This window comes from Heloderma suspectum, chromosome 6 (assembly GCF_057233095.1).
Source record: "Heloderma suspectum isolate Gila_16-S chromosome 6, 16-S_ref, whole genome shotgun sequence".
In the NCBI taxonomy this organism is placed as follows: domain Eukaryota; kingdom Metazoa; phylum Chordata; class Lepidosauria; order Squamata; family Helodermatidae; genus Heloderma; species Heloderma suspectum.
In genome coordinates, this window is record NC_139463.1 from 15,185,679 (window position 1) to 15,207,873 (window position 22,195).

General features: G+C 45.8%; 1 protein-coding gene across 3 annotated transcripts in view; it reads right to left on the reverse strand.

The window, feature by feature from the left end:
- Window positions 1-22,195, reverse strand: part of NTM (neurotrimin) — a 528,603-nt gene that overhangs the window by 253,651 nt on the left and 252,757 nt on the right. For all 3 annotated transcript variants that reach the window (XM_084803640.1, XM_084803638.1, XM_084803641.1), the window contains one exon: window positions 2,024-2,256. In XM_084803640.1, the coding sequence (XP_084659766.1) occupies window positions 2,024-2,256 (233 nt within the window). The remainder of the gene's footprint in view (window positions 1-2,023; window positions 2,257-22,195) is intronic.

Below are 22,195 nucleotides of genomic sequence, written 5' to 3' on the forward strand. Positions count from 1 at the left end.
ATTTCATACACTGCAGATGGTGAGGTATATTTTTGGAACAGTGAAAGCGTATTAGCAGACTGTTATTATTATTTTTTTTCCCCTACCATATCTTTAACTGAAAGAACAGGAACCATCCTTTATATATCACTGCAGGACAAGCTTTTGCAAAGTAAATAGAGACAGCATATAACAGACGGAGCAGAGCCTTCAGCAACACATAATTGGGGGAGTGGGTGATATTCACACAGTGAATTTGAAAATCAGGGTGTAACAAGCATGCCCCTATTTTCCTATGTGAAATTTCAGAGGGTGTGCTCCCCACACACACACACACCTCCCCATACACACACCCAGGCAACACTTTGATTCCTATTAACAATATAGTGTGTATAAAAATGTTTCTTAAAAAAAATAAGAGATAAAGTTAGCTTCCTTGTGCGTCTACTGCAGATTATGACAGCTCCTGTCCATGAAGAATTGAAAGCAAACATAACACTTTTTTTTAAATACCCAGTCTTAACATATTAAATAGTTTTGCCTTGCCTTGTTCCACAGCTCTCTCAGTCTGCCCCAGAGATGGCTGCAGATTATTGACCAGCTTCTAAAACACACACACCACATACAACCTTTCCTAGATTCTACCATGTTCTGAATACTCCCAATTCCAATTAACTTCAAAGGCAGTTAAGAGAGACTTCCAGTTCGGATGACAGGGTAGCTTGCACCTTAAAAGAACAAGATCCTGTAAAGCTTTCACTGACAGAATGTATTGCTCTTTTGTGAAAACCAGATATCTTCCTTCTACTGTCGAGGCAGAGAAGACAAAGAAGGGGGAGGGGATAGCAAATGGGTAGAATTGATTTTAAATACCAGAGGATATCAAGAATTTGGGTCAGGAAATACAGCACCAGTATGAGGATGGATCCAATATAATTACACCTCCTCGGCTTCCCGATTTCAGCTTCGACATTTTTTTTCCCATGTGATTGGCTTTGATTTAAGAAATGCAGACAGGTAATAAAAGTTGGAAAGAGAAACAGAAAATGTTTCTCTTTTCAACTAGATAGTAATGCATCTCCCTCTCCACTTCTTCTTGTTGTTGTTGTTAACATTGTTTCATGGGCAATGGAGATGGTGAAGGGAGGGGAATTTTGCTCTATTTATTTTTTTCTTGATTACTTTAAGAGGAAGAAAAAAGGAGAGGTGGGGGGGAAGAGCCCTGATTTTTATTTTTATTTTTTGCCTCCTATTCATTAGTCTGTCAATAATGCTCAGCCCCAGCCTATCGACAGCAGATTAGCTCAGGTCGACTTGGTGTACAAGACCAATGCCTTTCTTAACCCAGCTTGTTTCCAAATCAATACACCCATCAGCATTTGAAAATTAGCCCTAGATGAGATTCCAATACTCAAGCTGGTATGTCATGCTAAGAGGGCTCCCTGCCAACTCCCACAGAGATGGCTGATGGCAAAGGGATTAGAATCTCCCTCCACCCCCATTAATTCTTGCCTAAAAGCCTACTGCAACTCTAAAACTGCATCATTCCACAAATACACTTTCCACGCTATTTTTGTGTGAGACTTACTGGATTTGAAAACGAAATTTAACTTCTTTTTGCCTGATTGTTTATGAATTATTTATTTTTTGCTATTACATTTTGGGGTGCATTTGTTCAAACATGAGGACTAGAAACCCACTTTTTAAATGAATCATTGGATACTCAGCTTTTCATCCAATTGAATCCATATTACATTGTGTTTGTGATGGTGAAGCCTCTGACACCGATTGGCTGAGCTGCTTTGATGTTGTGAAATGCTCCATTGTTCAAGGAACTAAACAGTTTGCATTATAGTTTCTATGAGGAAACTGACTGTTGTCAGTTTGGCCGAGATTAAGTCTCGCAGGGGAGTAGGCTGGAGACTTTTATCTTTTATCTGCAGGATTATTGTCCCACTGGACCTCCGAATCTGCACACAAATTATGTACAATGCCATCCTCCATTCTACATGAACAACCGGAGCAGGCCTCTCTGAATCCTTACCTTGCACAATGAGATGGACCCGGGATGTCTTTGGATGATTGTCTGTCTGCACAGAGCAGGTGTAGGGCCCTTCATCATACACGTCCACAGCATTTATCCGGATAGCATAGTGGGTTTTGGTGTTGGCAATGAGCTCCACTCGGGGATCCAAGCACCACTTGTCATTGCCAGCATAAAGAATGCTGCTGCGATTGAGCCAGGCCACCCGGGTCACTCGATTATCCACAATACATCTGCATTAAGAAAGAGAAGGGAGCAGAGATGATCATCAGCAAAGGGGTCTTTTAAAAGTTATTTTAAACGATTTCCAGCTTATCTGTCCTTTTCTTCCTTCTCTCCATTTTTTGGCCTTGCTGTGAGCTGCAGTTTCCAGGAGGCAGTGGCTCAGTTCTCCCAAGTAGGGATGGGGGAGAATTTCTCCCCGAAACTTCGGGGGGCCAAGTGCCAACGCATTTGGCCCCCCGAAATCGGCGGTGAAATTCTCTGCCCCCCCGCCCCCCCCCCCGGGATGGGACTTAGCTTTCACGAATGTCCCTCCTGGCGGAAGGTCCCGGCAGCGGTTCGTCGGGTCTTCGTCAGGGGCGGGGGCGGCAGCCAGTCTTTCGACTGGCTGCCGCCGCCGCCATTACAAGGAAAGTAAAAAAACAAAACAAAACCCCGTGATAGGCTACGTAATGATTAACGTAGCCTATCACGGCTAGATCTCCAAAGTCAGCCAAGATAGGCTATGTTAATCGTCACGTAGCCTATCACGGGTGACTTTGAAAAAAAAAAGCGCGTACGCATTATGGCGGCCCCCATGGGGAGCCGCCATTTGCGTTCCTTATTTGGTCCCTGTAGTCTATGTAAAGATTTACGTAGACTACGGCCAAAATAAGGGCAACGCAAATAGCGTTGCCCTTATTTTCGCCGTAGTCTACGTAAATCTTTACGTAGACTACAGGGACCAAATAAGAAACGCAAATGGCGGTGCCCTATGGGGGCCGCCATAATGCGTACGCGCTTTTTTTTTTCAAAGTCACCCGTGATAGGCTACGTGACGATTTACGTAGCCTATCACGGCTGACTTTGGAAATCTAGCCATGATAGGCTACGTAAATCGTTACATAGCCTATCACAGGGGTGGTTTTGTTTTTTTTTCCCGCGGCCGGGTAGACAGGGCACTTCTACCCGGCCTGAATTTCGCCGGTGAGGGATGGGGCGCCTCCCCCCCTCGCATGAACTTCGGGGGGAGAAGTGAAGCGCCTCCCCCCCACCACGAAGCAAGCTTCGAGGACAGGTAAGGGACTTTCGTCCATCCCTACTCCCAAGAGAAAACTGTCAGCGCTTTACCTGGATCCAAGGGCTGCGCTTTGGGCATCTTGCTCCATCCAAAATCTTAACCTTAACTCTCAGATCCATTTTGGAGGTATTCCAAAGGAAAGAATATCAGTTATTCCAGAGTCACACAACTTGAAGTCACTCTTGTTAATCTGCCCTTTTGGCACCCAAGTACCATTTTTGAGCCCACCCATCCCTGTTCGTCTCAAAGCCGCCATCTCCTTAAATTCTTGAGGCACAGTCATCACCACTATCCAGTTCTAACTTATTTGCAGGTTTGTGCCACTTCTCCTGGACCCTCTTACTTTAAAACTTGGAAAGTATAAAGCCTCTGAGGAGTGACAAAGAGAGATAGTTGCCTACAAATGGCTGATGACAGTCCTGCCTGACATGTAACCCACCTAATTTATTGTACCCACCATCTGTGGTTGGTAGCCCATCACAGAGTTGACAGACTTCCCAGTTTTGCTACCTCGCAAAACAGAGGGATTATCAAGCCCCTAAAAGACCGCAATACATGGCTGTTGTGCTGTATGTCCGGGTCGCAAGTTGTGAAGGTCTCAAGTAGGTGCTGCTAATAAATTAAGCCTGGAGAATTTGAGTTATGCCGATCATCCTAGTTGAAGACAGGGATGTATGAGAATTCCATTTGGGGGCTGACATTTCGACAAATGTTTCCAGTTCGGCCCTGGTGGATTTCGTTCAGTTTCCCGGCACTAGTATTGACTCGATCAGAAGCAAGTCGATCCCATGCACAGATTCCATTGTTCTTTTGTTTAATGGCAGCAATTTGTACATGTTGTATCTTGGGGGGGGGGGATCTTGGAAATTGTGCAAATGGGGTTCTAGTTATCTATCTATCTATCTATCTATCTATCTATCTATCTATCTATCGATATCTCCGATCTTGTGCAAGTGCACAGAAGTCCCCTCACCCCATGTCCGGCTTGCCTGGCCGTGGGGGGGGGATGTTGCGGGTGGGGGGGGGAAGGGTGGGACAAGATCGAGGGCCATTCGCCCTCGCTCCTGACATCCAGGTGGGGTGGGGGCTGGGCCGGCCGATATTTAGGCCTCCCTGCCCCCTTTCCTCATTCATTCTGGCTCTTCTGGCTCCCTCCCTCCCGCCCAACATGCAGTGTGGGTTGTACTGGTTGCCCTATTGGGGGCTGAGTAGGAATTTTGCTCTTAGCCAGATTAGCTGGGCTATGGGTTTTTTGCCTACTTCATACTGCTGGTGGGATAGGGAATAATGTAGGCTAATTGGTATCATCCGATTGCTATTTTTATCCGGTCACATAACTGTACTGGCAGTTTCAGGTGGGCACTCTACTGGGGGAGAGGACAGGTGAGCATTCGTGGGCACCGTTTCAGGTGACTGGTAAGTAGGAGTGCTCGAAAGTCACTTACCTCATCTCGCAGCTTGCTTCGCAGTGGGGGGGAGGCGCTTCGCTTCTCCCCCCGAAATTCAGGCCGGGGGGGGAGGCGCCTCGCCTCACCCAGCTGAAATTCAGGCCGGGGAGGAGGCGCCTCGCCTCGCCTGGCCGCGAAATAAAAAGTTAAAAAAAAAAACGCCCCCGTGATAGGCTACGTGACGATTTACGTAGCCTATCACGGCTAGATCTGCAAAGCCAGCCATGATAGGCTACGTTAATCATCACATAGCCTATCACGGGGTCGTGGGTTTTTTTTACTTTTCTTGGAATGGCGGCGGCGGCTGCCGGTCGAAAGACCGGCTGCCGCCCCCACCCCTGTCGAAGCCCTGCCAAACCGCCGCTGCGACCTGCCACCGGGAGCGACATTCGGGAAAGTTAAGTCCCATCCCGGGGGGGGGGGGTGTGGAGAATTTCTTCCCGAAACTACTTCGGGGGGCCGAATACGTTGGCACTCGGCCCCCCGAAGTTTCGGCGAGAAATTCTCTGACACCAAGGCCCGAGGCTCTCGGCTCCAGGTTTTGTGGCCCCGAGTAGGGAGATAAGGCTTACCTCTGAGGCTGACCCTCCTCACCCACTCGGGTTCTGTGGCTCGAGGGGTGGTGACAGGGGAATGTCTCCCAGCCCAGAATTGGGTGGATCGATCTGCAGGGTGGCTACAGTAGACGCCATGCCTCAGACGACGAATGCCTCACTCTATACCTGTCATGATTACTTGTTTTCTATGTGCCCGCCCGCCGGTGCTTCCTTTGCAGATTGTAATATGTCAATAAATGTGGCCCCGTTTTATCCCAACTCTATTTGTGTTGTCTCGTCATTTCTCCCCCCTATGCACCCGCAATCACGAATCCGCCTGTCCACTGTGTAGACCCAGAGAGGCATATTCCCCTCTTGTAAATATCCTTTTCAGTTTCATCCTTTCCACACACTACTTTCTTTGGCCTGACAAAGCCACATTCCATACTTCTCAAAGAACTTGACAATTTCATCCTCTTCTGGAGTGCTTCACTTACACAAGATTGCCACACACACACACACACACATATGTATGTACATACATATACACACACACACACACATATACATACAAACATATATATATATATATATATATATATATATCTCCCATCTGTGCAAATTTCAAGACCCCCCATCCCCAAAAAAGGTCTGATTTGCACAAATTGCCACTGTGAGAAGCCATGTAGGGGTGAACATTTGTCTAGCCTCCTCACCCCACCTGGATGTAATTACAGCACTCCCAAAGGAGGTGTGGCTAATGAGCCAAAGCAACAATTGGCAAAATATAAGAACAGAGGAAAGAGGACCCAGGAGGGGAGGAGGAAGGAGGAGATACTGAAAAGTCCTGTTTGTGAAGATAACATGCAGGGAAGTTTTCTGTTGGAGAGAGACAGCCATTGAAAGGGGAAATATCTCTAAGAAAACCTTAGCCTCTATGATGAGTCAGCTATCTGTTGTGTGTCTAGCTGGAAAAATATTTAGCTTTCTTGAAGAACTGAGAGAAACTAAACTTCTCTAAGAGGCATTTTTTGTTAGCAGCTTGTCACAGCCACCATGAAAAAAATGGTGAGACACACACACCCCACCCCCACTTGCATGTGCATGTGCAAAATACTTCTGGAATCAGAAAAAAAGAATATGCTACAGTCCACCACCCTTTACCGGAATGGAAACACTGTGGAATCCCATAGGGGTTAAATGGAATAGAATTCACACTGTTGCTCATCCCTGGTTGAGGATCAGAAAGTCTCATAGACACATAAGATGGATAAGAAGAAGCCACCAAACCCCAAAATGTCCAGTATCCACTCTGGCAATAGGAAACGAATGATACATTTTTAGGGACTGTCATGTTGATGAATACTCATGTGCATTCATCAACAGCATGTGTGAAACTTGCCGTCGTGGAAACACCACCACAAACAGAATTCTCATCTGCCCTCAAATGCAATGATTTGGGATTATTTTTGTTTTCTTTTGGTTTTGTTTGTTTTCAGAAGAGTCAGCACACACATTTAGTTGCCAGTTGTCAAGGGCTGGTTCACACATGCCCATCACTTAATGGTCTGTTGTGGTTATTAACAACAACAACAACAATATTCTGTCACTTCCCATTGCAAAAAGATTCTTAAAGTGACTTACACACACAATACAGAACTCCATGATTAATACACAAAATCTCCCCGCTTCCTCCAGCTCTCAATGAACATCACAAAATCAGCACACAACAATTGGGGTCACAATTAATGTCGAAATGCCTGGCATGAAAAGATGACAGTACTGACACCAGACAAGCTTCCTTGGGGAAGTGTTCCACAAACACGGGGCTACTGCAGTAAAACCCCATTTCCAAACTAACACTTCCTGATCTTCTCTCCAAAGGGGAACACAAAGAAGCACTTCTGAAGCTGACTTCAGGCACTGGGTAGGTTCATATGGGGAGAGGCAGTCCTTGAAGCATTGGAGCCCCAAGCTGTGCGAGGCTTTATAATTTAAAACCAAACCAACACTTTGCATTTGGCCCAGGAAACAAATTGGTAAACAGTGCAGGTGAGCCAAGGCTGAGCTTATATTTTCGTATTGCCTAGTCCCAGTCAACAGCCTGGCCACCGAATCTGCACTAGCTGCCATTTCCAGACCATCTTCAAAGGCAGCCCAACATACAATGCATTGCAGTAATCTAACCTAGAGGCTACTGATGCTAAGCTATTGCCATTCAGATGGTAGGCTATCACTAGGCTATGCTATGCTAGGCACTGAGGCTAGGCTGCTGCCAGGGCTGCAACTAGGCTACCAACCGAAGCTGGTAGAAGGCACTCCAGGCCACGGAGGCCACCTGAGCCACCAATGCCAATGATGGATCCAAGAGTACTCCCAAGCAGTGCACCTGCTCCTTCAGGAGGAGTGTGTGACCCCATTCAGACAAAGGAACTACCTACCATCAGAGCCTCAATCTTGAGCCTCAGTTTATTGGGTTACATCCAGCCCATTATCAAGGCCAGATGTGGGTTCAGCCCATCCATCACACTTGTCCGAGATGAAAAGAGGAAGTAGAGTTGAGAGTCATCAGCATACGGATGACAGCACAGCCCCAAACTCCAGATGACACCAAATGATATTTTCATGCACGTGGTAAACAACATGGGGGATAGAATCGACCTCCGCAGAACCCCATATTGGAGGCACCATGGAGCCAAGCAATAGCCCCCAAGCACCACCCCTCTGGAAACCACCTTCCAGGTAAGGCTAGAACTACTGCAAAGCAGTACCCCCAACTTCCAACCCAGGCAGATGCTCCAGAAGGATACCATGAATGATGGTATCAAACGCTAATTTATCTGCACTTGATCACTGTACACTGAATGCCTGGCAGCTGAACTGTCCCCAGTGAAAAGCATTGTGATTAAGGTGCTGTGAACATTCTTTTTCCAGTGTCTGGGAAACTGCAGCAGCTCATTTGCTCACACACATGCACTCTGCAACTGATGATGCAGACATCAAGTGGTGAATATGTATCTGTGAACCAGCTTCAAGTGTACAGTAATCAAATGCAGGATAATCAAGTGATGTAATGAGAGACAGTGTAGTTAGTGGTTAGAGTGCCCGATTCTGGACCAGAGTGACCCACATTCAAATCCCTGATTGGCCACAAAGCTTGCTGGGTTTCTTTGGGCTGATCATATTCAGCCTAACCTAAATCACAGGACTGATTCGAGAATTAAATGGGGGAGAGAGGAAAGAACCATACTTGCCACCTTGAGCCCCTTGGGAAGGTAGGATACAAGTGTAATAAATAAATGAACAACATGGTTGATCCAAGGTTCTGCCTACTGTCTACCACAGGGATGGGGAACCTCCAGATGCCCACAGGGGATGTGGCTGGGGGTTCCCCATCCAACCCTCAAGCCTCTTTGGCTGATACATCCAATCAGTGATTGGAAATAAGAGGGTATTTAAAGGCAATTTACCTTTAATTGGAGCTGTGTGCAAATGGCCTCTTGAATTTCTCCACTGTCCTTGGGAATAGAAAAACATGGGCGACAATTTCACCGAATTCTCCAGCAGCAGCAGGAGAAATTCTCAACAGTTTCTCCCAGGTGGGGCTCCCCACTGACAGGGCTTTTAGCATAGCTTCTTTCTTTTTTGGTAAGGGATTTGGGTGGCGGCGGGGGGGGGGGTGCTGCAGCAGCAGCAGCATCAACTGTGTTGGCAGGCTGGCCCCCAGTTTGCATCCACCACAATGCAGGTGTGAGTGGGGGTGGAGAGGAGTGTTGTGTCCAGCTCCAGGGATTAGGTAGAGTTAGTGCTTTGTCAAAATCTGTCCTCCAATTTCGTGAAATGTGTCTTCCCCATGAAAAGGGACTTCTATTTTTCTGCCTCATTCAGGATGTTGTATAATTTATGTTTGTGGTATTTTTGAGCTTACCTAATCACAGCCAGCCTCCCAGCCTGCCTACATGTACTGATCTGAAAAAGGCCTCTGGGAGGAATTATCTCATGGTGCCTTAAACTGGGCTTTAATTGAAGTGTAGGAAGCTGAAGAGGCTACAGGCAGCCAGACAGATGACCGTACAATGAAAAACAGGACATTTGTGCTCACTCCTTGGCCACCTCCTAGGTAAGGTAAGCCCCCCAACCGTAGCCCAACTCACAAGAATTTCTCCGAAATTTCTTCACCACTGAATTGCTTTTCAAAAGCAATTTGTCTTCTATCAAATTGAATGACAATGGTAAAAAAATGTGGGGGGAAATTTCAGCACAGCACAACTTTAAATACCCTGCAAAGCATCGAGATGTGCTTTGAAGGTAGGAGAGCTGTTGCCGAGAAGTGTGGTGTGCATTTTGTAGGCATGAAAGCAGTTGCACTTGGGTGTACTCCTGAGTAGATGTGCTTAGACTTGAGCTGTGTTTTGTATACTTGGTGGGAAAATGTCCCACCTGGTAAGAATCACATCTGGACCTGCCCACTTTGCTTCCTCTCCTCTTGGCTCCACCCACTGCTGGAATTCAACCCCTGAGACCCTTCCCAAATTGGAATTTAATCCCCTGGGCTGAAAAAGGTTCAACACCCCTGGTCTACCAAATGGAAATGTCTCTCACTCAGACGGTACATTTTTGTTTGGTTTTTTTAAATTATTTTTATTGAGTTTTAATCACTTATGTTCAATGTAATCAGTGAGCACATTAAAACAGTCTAACAAAACACAAACATTACATAGGAAATTCAGTTCTAGTCAACAGGGATCACAGCCGTTTCAATGTATTAATAACCTTATATTTATCCACAGAAGTTCTTCAGGGGTTTAAGATTCAGTTGTAATTCTCAAAATGTATCTCTTCATATCTGTCCATGACATGATGGTAGTTTTCTCTGGGAACCTTGTTTGTTGATAAAATGTAAGAATTTATACCAGATTACCGGGGGGGGGGGGTAGGCCACCATCACCTGTACTACCAGAGTGATGTAGGGAATAGAATGGAGACAAAGAAGCAGAAGGAGCTACTAGGTTTACCTGTATGTGGTTGCAATTAGGCTTGACTTGCCAAATGTTGGATTCCTTCAGGACAAGTTCATGCTATACTGTTCAATTGAACCAATAAGGCCACAGCCCATTCCACACTTATTTGGCAGGAAATCCAACTGAACTTTCTGGGACAAAGCACAAAATTCAGTGGGACTCAGCACAATCCTAAACATGATGGGTAACCAAGGGTGACAGTCACTCTGCAGAGTGCTAGAAAGACTGTTTCCAATGAACACGAAGTTAAATCTGTTGATTACTCAGGCAATCAATATTCCATTTCTATCCTCTCCTTTCTCAGGCATTACCAGAAACAAGGCAGGCCATCTCAGTTTAAAATCCAACCACACAAATAAAATGTCCACGTAATCCAATTTGATTTTTTTTTTTTTTTAAGGAAGAAAGAACAAAAATATTCCAGGATATCAACATCTCCACAATCACTTTATTTCACTTCACTCCAAAGCACCCAAATTTGAATTTTGAATGTTAAGTTTCATGCTCCAAATTTGAGTTGAAATGGGAAATGTCTGCAAAATGTCTGCGAAAGTGTGGTGTAGTGGCTAGAGCATTGGACTGGGAACCAGGAGATCCGAGTTCTAGTCCCCACTCAGCCATGGAAGCTCACTGGGTGACTTTGGGCCAGTCACAGACTCTCAGCCCAACCTACCTCATATGGTTGTTGTTGTGAGTATAAAATGGAGAGGAGGAGGAGAAGAATGTAAGCCGCATTGGGTTCCTTGCAAGAGGGGAAAAGGCAGAATCTAAATGCAATAAATAAACTATTTGCAAATGTGCATCTTTAATGCACAGTGATTTCTATCATAGGTTCACTTTTCCTCCTTCCCTACTGACAATTTTGTAACCTTGTTCCATACACAGTTTATCTGACCTGTTTCAGATTCCTCACATGTCCTTGATCCCAAATCTTGTTTGGCACTGTTCAACGGAGGCATCGTATGCTGCCAAGGCATCTCATTTTTACAGCAAAACCTCCCAGCAAGTAAGCTGAGATGGGTCTCATTTTAAATGATGCTTCATATTTAACAACCCTTGTAACTTATCAGAAGAGTTATGTTAAAAGGCCAATGATGGGCATAACATTCAAGCATAAAAACTGTTGGCGCTAAAGAGACAGCATTTGTATTCTGTCCACAGCTTGCTCCATTGCTTTTTTGTCGTTGGTGGTACAATGGTGGTGGTGCAAACTGATACCTGAGTTATCAACTGATGGATCACTGAATATTAGATAGATGCTACCAAACACAGAAGAGCTAATGGACTGCACATTAGATTGCTAAAGTCAATGAACCAAAACCAGTTCCTTTGTGTACAAAAGGGGCATATCAACCTTTCCAAGCTGCTACAAGGCCTAGTTTAATAGCAGCACTTAACTGTGGCTTGCCGTTGCACAGCTCCTATTCCTTTCAATGGGGGTTGTGCAGGATAATGTCCTGGTGGATCATGCCCCATGGGCAGCAGCGGTGCACATATATAAATTCAGATTACCCACGACCACACGCTGAAATCACTTATGAAGTGGGTCATGGGGTAATTAGACAAATTCATAGATCAGTGGCTATTAGCCATGATAACTAAATTGAACTCTCGTATTCAGATGCTTCCAGATACTAACTAATGGAAGGGCAAACCATGTGAGAGGGCTTTTGCCTTCCTGATCTGCTTGCACCTTGCAGGTTCCCTGTAGGCATCTGTATGGGTACCAGGATGCTTGATAAGATGGACCTTTAGTTAGATGCAGTAGAGGCTGGACAGCCACCTGTCAGGGATGCTCTGACTTGGATTCCTGTACTGAGCAGGTGGTTGGACTCGATGGTCTTATAGGCCCCTTCCACCCCCACTATTCTATGATTCTATGAGTTTCCTTATGATGATTGCTATTAGGACTGGTATCACTAAGAGACATCTTTGGACAGTACTCCAGGTGAGCTCACCAACAACACCTGCCCTGGTCCCCCAACTCAGGAACATTACAACTCCAGGGCATTTTGGGAAATTAAAATGGCACACACTCCCCAACCTAAAAGACAGTACTAGGTTTTAAAAATCCAGTGAAGTCTAGGCCCTTGGATTTTTGCTTTCTCACCTGTAGGTCAGACCCCTCACTCTGCTGCCTGTCATAGCAACCACAAACCACTGTCTGAAGGGATTATTGTCTCACCTCCCTCATGATAGGACCACCAGTGGATGCATTAAGACGTACCTTGTATATTTAATGGTTTTCAGCGATGTTGCTGGAGGCAGAGAGACATAGTTGCAAGATATTTCTGACTATGGCCTTCTTTACCAAAGTGTGTGTGGGGGGGCTTGGGGGGGGTCTCACATCGGTGAGAAGGACTTAAGAAAATATCTTTCTGATTCTCTTTCCCACCCCTTTTTCTCATGCCTGACCTTTCTGAAATGCACAGGCCTCGGGACCCACAGACAATAATGGAGCCAGGCAGTGTGTAATCCAAGCATCCCCTCAATCAAATGGCCATTTAAGTTCTTTTGAAAGGCAACGGGGCTCAGGCAATGCATGAAGATACAATGAAATAAGTGTTTTCACCCTTCACAGCGTCTGGTCACACAATCTCTCCTTATCGCATGGACATGCTCCTCAAGTCCCCAAGATTCACAGGGCTCAAGAGTTAGGATTCCCTCCCTCCTGTGATCGTTTCGTAAAGCTCTAGAGTAAAACACAAACACAGGAGCTAGGATTTTTACCTTCCATGGAAACAAAATAGCCCAAGGATTAATCATAAGCCTCATCGGTGCTTGACTGACTTCAAGCAAAAGAGATGGCCAGGCTGAAGTTTGATTGGGAAACTGCTGGGTTGGTTTTGTAATGTTTGTTCAGCTCATTTTCATCTTTGTAAAGTGCCTTGATATTCTGGATAAAAGGTGGTGTATAAATGTTTCAAAGAAACAAACACAAGCAACGCCCTCCGATCTGGCAGTCCTTCCTCCTAAACCCTGATATGTGGAGGCTCTTGGTATTGGTGAAGAAAATGCACTTTACACCCGCTCAGAGGAACTGTCATGCATTCATGTATTTCAGACTTGAGCCCCTGGCAATGAAAACACATTGCCAGGGTTAAGTCCTGATGAGCCCCTGATACAAGAGCATATGGGCCCTTCTGGGTTATACCAAATATCCATCTAGTCCAAGAACCTGTTTCTTACAGTGGCCAACCAAATGCTTCCATGACCATGTCCTAAACTCTTAGTGGGACAACATCAGTCCTCTCAAGTACAAAAAAATAAGAATCCTGGGTCTGGTCTCTCTATTCTCCCCCCACCCCACCCCACTGTCTCTTAGGGTGTCCATTTATGAATCACCAAAAAAAGAGAGAGGAAATGCATCTCCAAAATAGAGGATTGTGATGTTACATATATGTATATAATGAACCCGTGGTTATAGTTATGCATTCCTGTTATATCTCTGAATTGTATGGTGACTATTTCTAGGGTGAGAGTGAGATAAGTGATAGAACGAATGGTGGATGATTGGCTGAGTGAGTGAAGTGTGTGTGTTATGTAAACAGTGGGCTGGGCTGTGTGAGTCAGATAGAGACAGGGAAAGAGATAAGATTTGTGATGAGATAGGAATGGGAGAAGATCAGAGAAAGGGATAAGATAGGGAATTGATGTGATAGGATTTTAGAACTGGAATTAGATCTACGTTACTGCGTTATAGCAGTATTAAGGTGCACTGATAACTGTTGGGGCACATTACCCATTCTATATACCGCTATCGTAGTGTTATTTCCTGTAGGGATGGGCGCAATATTATGGCAAAAGAGATGGGCGCAAATGGCGGCCACTATGCCATTTGCGCCCCTCTCTTTTGCCGTAATAGCCTACGTAAATATTTACGTAGACTATCACGGCCAAAAATAAAAGGGAACGCAAATGGCGGCCGCTGTAGCTGCCGCCATTTGTGTTCGCTGGTTTGGTTTTTTGCCGTGATAGGCTACGTAAATACTTATGTAGCCTATCACGGCAACCTGGAAGGACACAAATGGCGGCCCCCACAACGGCCGCCATTTGCAGCCACAGCAGCTGACTGAGAGACCAGCCGCTGCTGCCACCCCAAGTAAGCTTCATCCCAGGGGGATTCTGCAGGGTAGTGGGGGGTGGGAGGCCATTCCGCCACTGGTTTTGGGGGACCGAATGCCAGTGCATTCGGCCTCACTGAAATCCGTGGCGAAATTCTCCTCCATCCCTAGGGATATATTGTTACCATGATGGGATCGTAATTATATGACACAAGGTGTAGATCTGGCCTCAGACAGAGAGAAGGTCTGTGGTAATTGTGAGGTGACTGATTGAGTATTGTGGTCTGGAGTATTGTGTATGAGAGAATATATATTGAGAAAGTCAATGAAAGTTATTTACTGTTCAATAACTTAATAAATACATTATATAAATTAATTTAATAAATTTAATAAATTAATTTTAATAAATTAATAAAGTTTTCCTTGTTCATACAAATACTATGCCTTCTGCTCTTGGCTACATAAGGGGAAGATAATAAAGGAAACAATACCAGTGATAATATAAACAAGTCTGTCCTCACAGCTTGAGGTCAGAGTAAAGGGTTGGACCTGAGCCTTAAAGGTCCTGGTGGTAGTGTGATTGTGTGGGGAAGGTATTTCCTGCTTGGGATGAGGAAGGCCTTAGAGAAGGGGTATTCTCACTAGGAGAAGGCAGAAATGCCACAAGGACAAAAGATGGCAGTGATTTACATGAGATGTAGGTGCAAATGTATATGCATAAATGCAAATTTAGATATAGTTATCATAATTTAAATAGAAATATAGCATATCTCACCATAGTGTAGAAGACTGTGATCAGGTGACCTGTGTGTCTGCCTATTCAGGTGATAACTATTGATGGGCAATAGTTCTTATGGATCTTATACTTGAAATGGACAGGACAGCCCCTCAAATACAGGATGCCTTTCAAATAGAGGACAGTCATCTGGCAACCCTTCAAATAGAGAGCAGTCATCTGTAAAAGAGAACACATGGCCACCCTAACTCTCCCCCTACCCTTTTAGTTTGGCTAACTCCTGCTGGCTAGTAAAATCCTGCTGTCACTTCTATGCAACATGCAAATCCAATTTCTTCCAACAGGGCTTAACTGTGTATTAACTGGGTGCGGGATAGCGGCCTCCCTTAACTGCTTTATGCATAGGAAAGCTTTCCACAAACTCCATTAGCACTGCTTCCATTCCTGTGCTTGAAGGCTGCTGCCTGCTGATCCTTGCCTTTCGCCACAGGATGAGTTCAAAGCAGCTCAGTAGGTACCTTGCCTCGCAACTTGCTTTTCAAGCTCCGAGACCTCGCTGCCTTTGGCAGCCAAGCAGTAGGAACAAAAACAGCAGCAAGCTTAGAATTGGCCCCTGTTTAGGGATGTTGCGACTGCAGTTCGGGGTACGGGAATTCGTCGAGCAACCCCCGCCCGTGACCCCCGAGAAGCTGTCCTTCTTCGACCCCGCTCGTGCCCGCTTGAGCTCCCCATGAACCCGTTCGGTGAGCGCCGCCGTTTTCACGCCTTTGATTTCTGTGTAAAACAGGAAGTTAAAAATGCGCATATTCAAATATGTGCAGTTTGGAGCTGGGAAAGCTAAATAAGTGCAATATTAGTGGTATAATCCCTCTAATATTGCACTGATTTAGCTTTCCTAGCTCCAAACTGCGCTTTGAATATGCACATTTTTTTAACTTCCTGTTTTACGCAGAAATCAAAGGCGTGAAAATGGCGGCGCTCACCGAACGGGTTCGCAGTGAGCACTGGGGAATTCACCGAACTCGTGGGTGGCTCGAGCGCAGGTTCGGGAGGATGTGAGCAGGGGCGCTGCTTCAGCGAGTGCCTGGAGAACCCGAACTAGGGTGAGATCTTACATCCCTACCCTTGTTATGCCAAACTCCAGCAACTCACAGCCCTTGTACACGTGCACATGTGTGCACACACAGAGAGGTACAATCCTAATGAAAAGTTTGGTCTACATTGCCATGGTAACAAGTTGAAAGCGAGACTGGAACATGAGTGCTGTTTTTGGGGTTGAAAATAAAAGGGGGAAAGTCCCTCAGAAGAGAGGCGCTTGCTGAAAACACATGATGCACCACAGTCTGGAAGGGAAACCAAACTCCCTCTCGAATGTGCCTGGGAAGATCATGAGTCCCAAGTAGATTTTATCATCTTTTCCCCATAATTTGGGCCTCTTTTCCATTTCTATAGAGAACATCCCTAACTGAATGTTGTTGTTTTTGTATTTTAAACTAAATACAAGCAGTTTCAAAAGAAATTACTGTTCAAACCACTCAGGCCTAGTCCAGACATGAATTTGGGCAACGTAAGTCTTTGTATACTTTAGGAGCAGGCCTGCATCCCCACCTGCTCTCAGGCACGTAACGTGTGACACAGGCAATCTATGTAGAGGGCTATACCTGCAAAAGCCTGATATTAAGACAGACAGACACACAAAATCCTCCCCCTTCCTCATCCTTTGAGTGCAAAGAAATTGAGAGCTGAGCCAAAATTTCTCAGAAGATTGCTATTTTTTTACCCCGTGACAAAATGCTAGAGGTTCCCTCCCCGCTTTTCTTGCCGTCACCCCCCTCCCCAAGAAGGCCACTTTTCTCCAAATATTCTCCACCATGTTTTTGTGATGATCACTACCACAGCGTGCTCTGGAACAATGTGACGTCTGGGGCATTGTAGAGGACGCAAAATACTGGCCAAGTTGCCAACACAGCTGCTGGTGCTGTTATCTGTAGCAACAGCAACAAAGCCCTAGGAGAAAAGAGAGAAGTTGTGCTACTGTAACCACTAATGGCGAGCCATGACATCCCTGAGAAACTAGTTCTGGATAATTTCTACTCCCCCTGGAGATACCTGTTGAAATGGTCCCTCTAATTCCTCCACTCACATATAAGGTGGAGAATTTTGAGAGGCCACTGCACACAGTTCTGCAAAGAATCATCTGGGGTAGGCAATTATATATCCACGATTCCCTGTGGCAAAGCAGCACCACCATTACGTCAGGGGTGGGCAACCCTTTTTCTGTCAAGAGCCCCATTTCGTCGCAGGTAATCTGTCAGCAGCTGACAGCAGTGGCAGGCAGATCCAAAGCCAGGCATAGACAGAGCCAAAATTGCATGGGTCACCCCATTACTTTTTCTCTTTCCCTTTCTGCCCCCTCCGTTTTAATCTCGTTCTGCCACCACCTTTTCTCTCTCCCCTCGTCCTTGCTGTCCAGTGGGATGCTAGGGATAGGACAGGTCTCTCTTGCCAGAGGTATGAACTCATTACATGCAGAAGGCTTTTGAAATTAGGCTGAGGGCCACATGGAATTAGTCGGAGGGCCACATGTGGCATTAGTTAGCCGACCCCTGCCTTATCTGCATAGCAGAGGGCAGGGGGTGTTCTTACTCTTTCCCACCTCGAAGGCTGTTGTACCATACTGCATCCCAATTACCATGGCCAATGCCTCACACTGCTCTTCCTTTCTCCTGAAGAGAGCTCTGTAGAGGATGCAAAATGGCACCGTTTGCAACAACAAAACCTTGGAAGAAAAGAAAGAAGTTGTGCTACTGAGACCACTAATGGTGAGCCCCCTTTCACCTGAAGAGAGCTCTGAGGCCAGAACACTCCACAGAGGGCACCAAACCGGCATCCAGCTGAAGAATGCAAGCTTCCACTCTGACACAGAGTTCCTCATCTCCCATCCCCTGCATGGACATTCTCTAACCTGTGCACACAAAAAGGTAAAGCAAGGGGAGCCTTGAAAGGCGGCCATTTAATTAGCCAAGTGCAAGACATGCTTCCTCCCGGTGTGTGTTGTTGCCTCTTATGCAAATCACCTGCACTCCGGCAAGCTGGGCTGGGGAATGTGGATTGTTTCAACCCAGCAGGACACAGAAGAAATGAATAATATTAATCAGGCCTGGGAAAAGCGCAGAGCAAAATTAGCCATCTGATTGCTGAACTGAATTGCTCTCATTGCAATTCAGGAGAGAGTCACCATCTATTGGAAAAACAGGGCTTCTTGAAGTCATAGAAACATTGCCACACCTTTCCCAATCAAGTTCAGAAGATATTCACCACCAATCTAGCCTTCCTGAGATGAAAGCCCAGTCCAATTCCAATGGTAGAATGAAAGGGATGCGCACACAACCACTGTGCTGAATTTTTCAACTTATTTATTTTTGACCATTCATTGGGGGATGGGTGAACAGAAACTGCACCTGAAAATTGTGGGAAGGGGTGAGAATCTCTCCGAAGTTTCTCAGGGTGCAGGGCTTGAGTGCTTACCTTACTGGAAGGAGGTGGCGGGTAGGGATGGGGGAGAATTTCTCCCCGAAACTTCGGGGGGCCAAGTGCCAACGCATTCGGCCCCCCGAAATCGGTGGTGAAATTCTCCGCCCCCCCGCTCCCCCCCCCAGGATGGGACTTACCTTTCACGAATGTCCCTCCCAGTGGCGGTTCATTGGGTCTTTGTCATTGGGACTTTGGCGGGGGCGGCAGCTGGTCTTTTGACCGGCTGCTGCCGCCGCTGCCATTACAAGTGTAGTAAAAAAAAAAAAACAACCCCGTGATAGGCTACGTAATGATTAACGTAGCCTATCACGGCTGACTTTGGAGATCTAGCCATGATAGGCTACATTAATCGTTACGTAGCCTATCACGGGGGGGGGGGGGTTCGCGGCCGGGGAGACGGGGCGCATCTACCCAGCCTGAATTTCGCTGGCGAGGGATGGGGGCGCCTCCTGCCCGGCCTGAATTTCGGCCGGGCGAGGCGGGGCGCCTCCCCCCCTCGCATGAACTTCGGGGGGAGAAGCGAAGCGCCTCCCCCCCACCGCGAAGCAAGCTTCGAGGACAGGTAAGGGACTTTCATCCATCCCTAGTGGCAGGGGGGTGCTCTTTCCTCTCACGTTATCCCCTGCTCCTTCTGTCCTCATAGCATCTCCAGCTGTTTGAGTTTCTTGGAAAGCCCTTGGAGGACTTAGCCAGGACTTCCTCCCGTGGAGTTTTCCAATGCTGCTGCCTGCTGAGTGCTGAAAGCTGAGAGGGGATTTGTTGCTATTCTTCTTATTCTTGTTGTTTTTAATATCAATGAAGCACTTTTTAAATGTCCCTCTTGGCTTTCAGGCACTCAGCAGTCAGCAGCAGCATTGAGAAGCCCCACGGGAGGAAGTCCTAGCCAAGTCCTCCAGGAGCTTTCCAAGAGCTCCAGAAACCAGGGAGGCTGTAAGGACAAAACAGGGGAAATGGGAAAAGAAAGAGAACACAGGAGCCCCTCCGCCACTTCCTTCTAGTAGGGAAAGCACGCAAGCCCTGCACCCTGAGAAATTTCAGAGAAATTCTCAACATCCCAAAGAAAGAGGCAGAAAAAATGGCTCCCCCTTTCGCAGGGAAACAAAGAGGTTGCAGAAGGGCAGGTCGAGTTTTGGCACAGCACTACTGCACACTACCATTTTTGCACAGTGAATCAGGCATTACCTTTGCACTGATGGGCAAGAGCAGGGCTGGAGGCTAAAGAAAACCAACACCCCACTAAGTTTTTTGAGTGGTGGCTGAATGACTCTTGATCATTTGAACAGTCTACGTGGCATGATCGCAGCAGACCCACACACCAAAGCAGGTTGTGCTAAGGATGCTCCAAATATCTATGATTTTGTGCTCCCGGTGTAAAAAAATAAAAATAAAAAAGTGTATTACCTGTTTGTACTTTAGGGCTGAGGCAAATGTACTCAACAAAGAAACTTTGCTTTTGGGGAAAAGGGCGGAAGTGAAATGGCTTCCCTTTCTTTGCTGTTTTTGCTCCGATTGTCACTTTCACAGCAGCAGCGAGCAGCAGATTTTACTTTTCCCAGAATCCATCTGGGAACAATCTTATATGATGATGTAGTATTGTTCCCAGATGGATTCTGGGAAAAGAAACTGACATCCACCAGCTGTCAGCTGGCAAGAAGTTCTCTGTAATAATAATAAAAACATTTTTAAAATGTTTTATACGTCTTGCAAAATTCTGGAAACATACCCGTTTTTAAAGAACCACATTTTTAATTATTATTTTCCTCCTTTTTAAATACATTTTAATGATATCGGTTTATTATGATATTGTTTATATGTTTTAATTTGTATCTTGCCTTGGGGCTCTTTGAGGGGCAAAAAGTGACTCATCAATTGTATATATACCTACACACATACATACCTCTGAATAAACTATGGATTCTGACAAGTCATGCTCCACTCTGAGAAAATTATCTAGCAATTAAGTAGAACCTTAACATCTAAGCAAAATATGGCAGAGGCAGAAAAAATTAAGCATCCTTAACACATGCGCTGTACAACAATTTATCACATTTCTATTTTACTGCTTACGTGGAGGGAATATGATTTCCAATTAAGTGAACTGTGGTTAACAGCATTCATTAAATGTCGAACAAAGTGTGCTCGCAACCCCCCCCCAAAAAAAACCCCCTGGTGTGTGTGTTTGTGTGTGTGCTTGTGTGTGCATGCACACACATGTGTGTGTATGTTTTGCAGATATGTAACCTTTCTAGGAAAGGAGCATCCATCTAAATAGAGAGGTTTTCCACCTCCCTAGTCATTGAATGGGACAGATGGGACTTAGTTGACATTGATTTCTGGGTCAAAAAGTAAGGCTATCTAGAATATTTGGGTCACAGCCCCCAAGCTTTGTTAGCAGAAACCTCTCTGCCAAGTTCTGGCTTTGGTTCAGTCACTGCAGTAGCTTGCCTGCCATTTCTCAGTAACCAAGGTCTTGAGGAGAAACTAAACCGCCCCATGGGCATGGGGAGGAATGGATCACCTTACAGAGCGGAAGCGATCTTGGCTTTGCCCTCCACATGTCCTCTCAGTGAAAAGCTCCTGGGATCTCCAGCATGGCTCTGTCCTCTCCCTCTCTCCTCCTATGTTGGTAGAAACCTCAGAACTCCCCTTTGTCCTTGCTTTGGACACAGAAATTTAGATGAAGCTGTAAAATCCACTGACAGCTCTGCTTTGGCAGAGGCGCGCTGTCCTCAAGCTGATGTCTGGGTGATATACAGCGCTGACCCTCAGGAGTTGGGAAGTGTCTCAACACCACTTGTACAAAATGCAATGCAAAAGGAGGAAAATGAAATGAAGGGGGACAAGATTAGAGGGGGGAGAGAGGGGGGAGAGAGGGGGAGGGAGAGAGAGAATGGATTTCCATTGATATCTAAAGGAAAATTGCAGACAAATTTGGAACTTTCTGCTTAGGCAAAATATGTGAGAAATGTTGCTTGATACCAAAAAGGGTTGTTTTATGAAACCAGAAACATTCTTTGGGGAAATGGGGTCCATGCATGCATAATTTGCATGAGAGAGAGACAGAGAGAGACAGAGACTTGAGGATGGGGAGGTTGCTGCTCAATCAAAATAAACAAGGATTTTCAAGGAAAGCCGAGTTTCATTAAGTCTAGTAAAAATTCCTTTGGCCTGTCCCGGAAGGGGACTCCCCCTGGGAGTCTATGGCTCCCAGAGCAATAGACAGGGCTGTCTGTTCCCATAGCTCAGTGGTACAACACATGCTTCACATGCAAAGGGCGCCAGAGTCAATTCCTGGTATCTCCAGTTCAAATAATCACAGGGAACAGTTGATATGGAAGACCTCTGCCAAAGGACCATGTGCATGTTTTTGTTAAATGAATGAATGGCTTTATTTTTGAAGTCTAAATAGCAGCCATGGTACGTGTGACCCTTCCCCACCCCTCACCCCAAAGCTTTTATTTATTTGTTTGTTTGTTTGTTTGTTTATTTATTTATTTTTACATTTATATCCCACTTTTTTCATTTTGCAAGGAACACAAGGTGGCTCACAT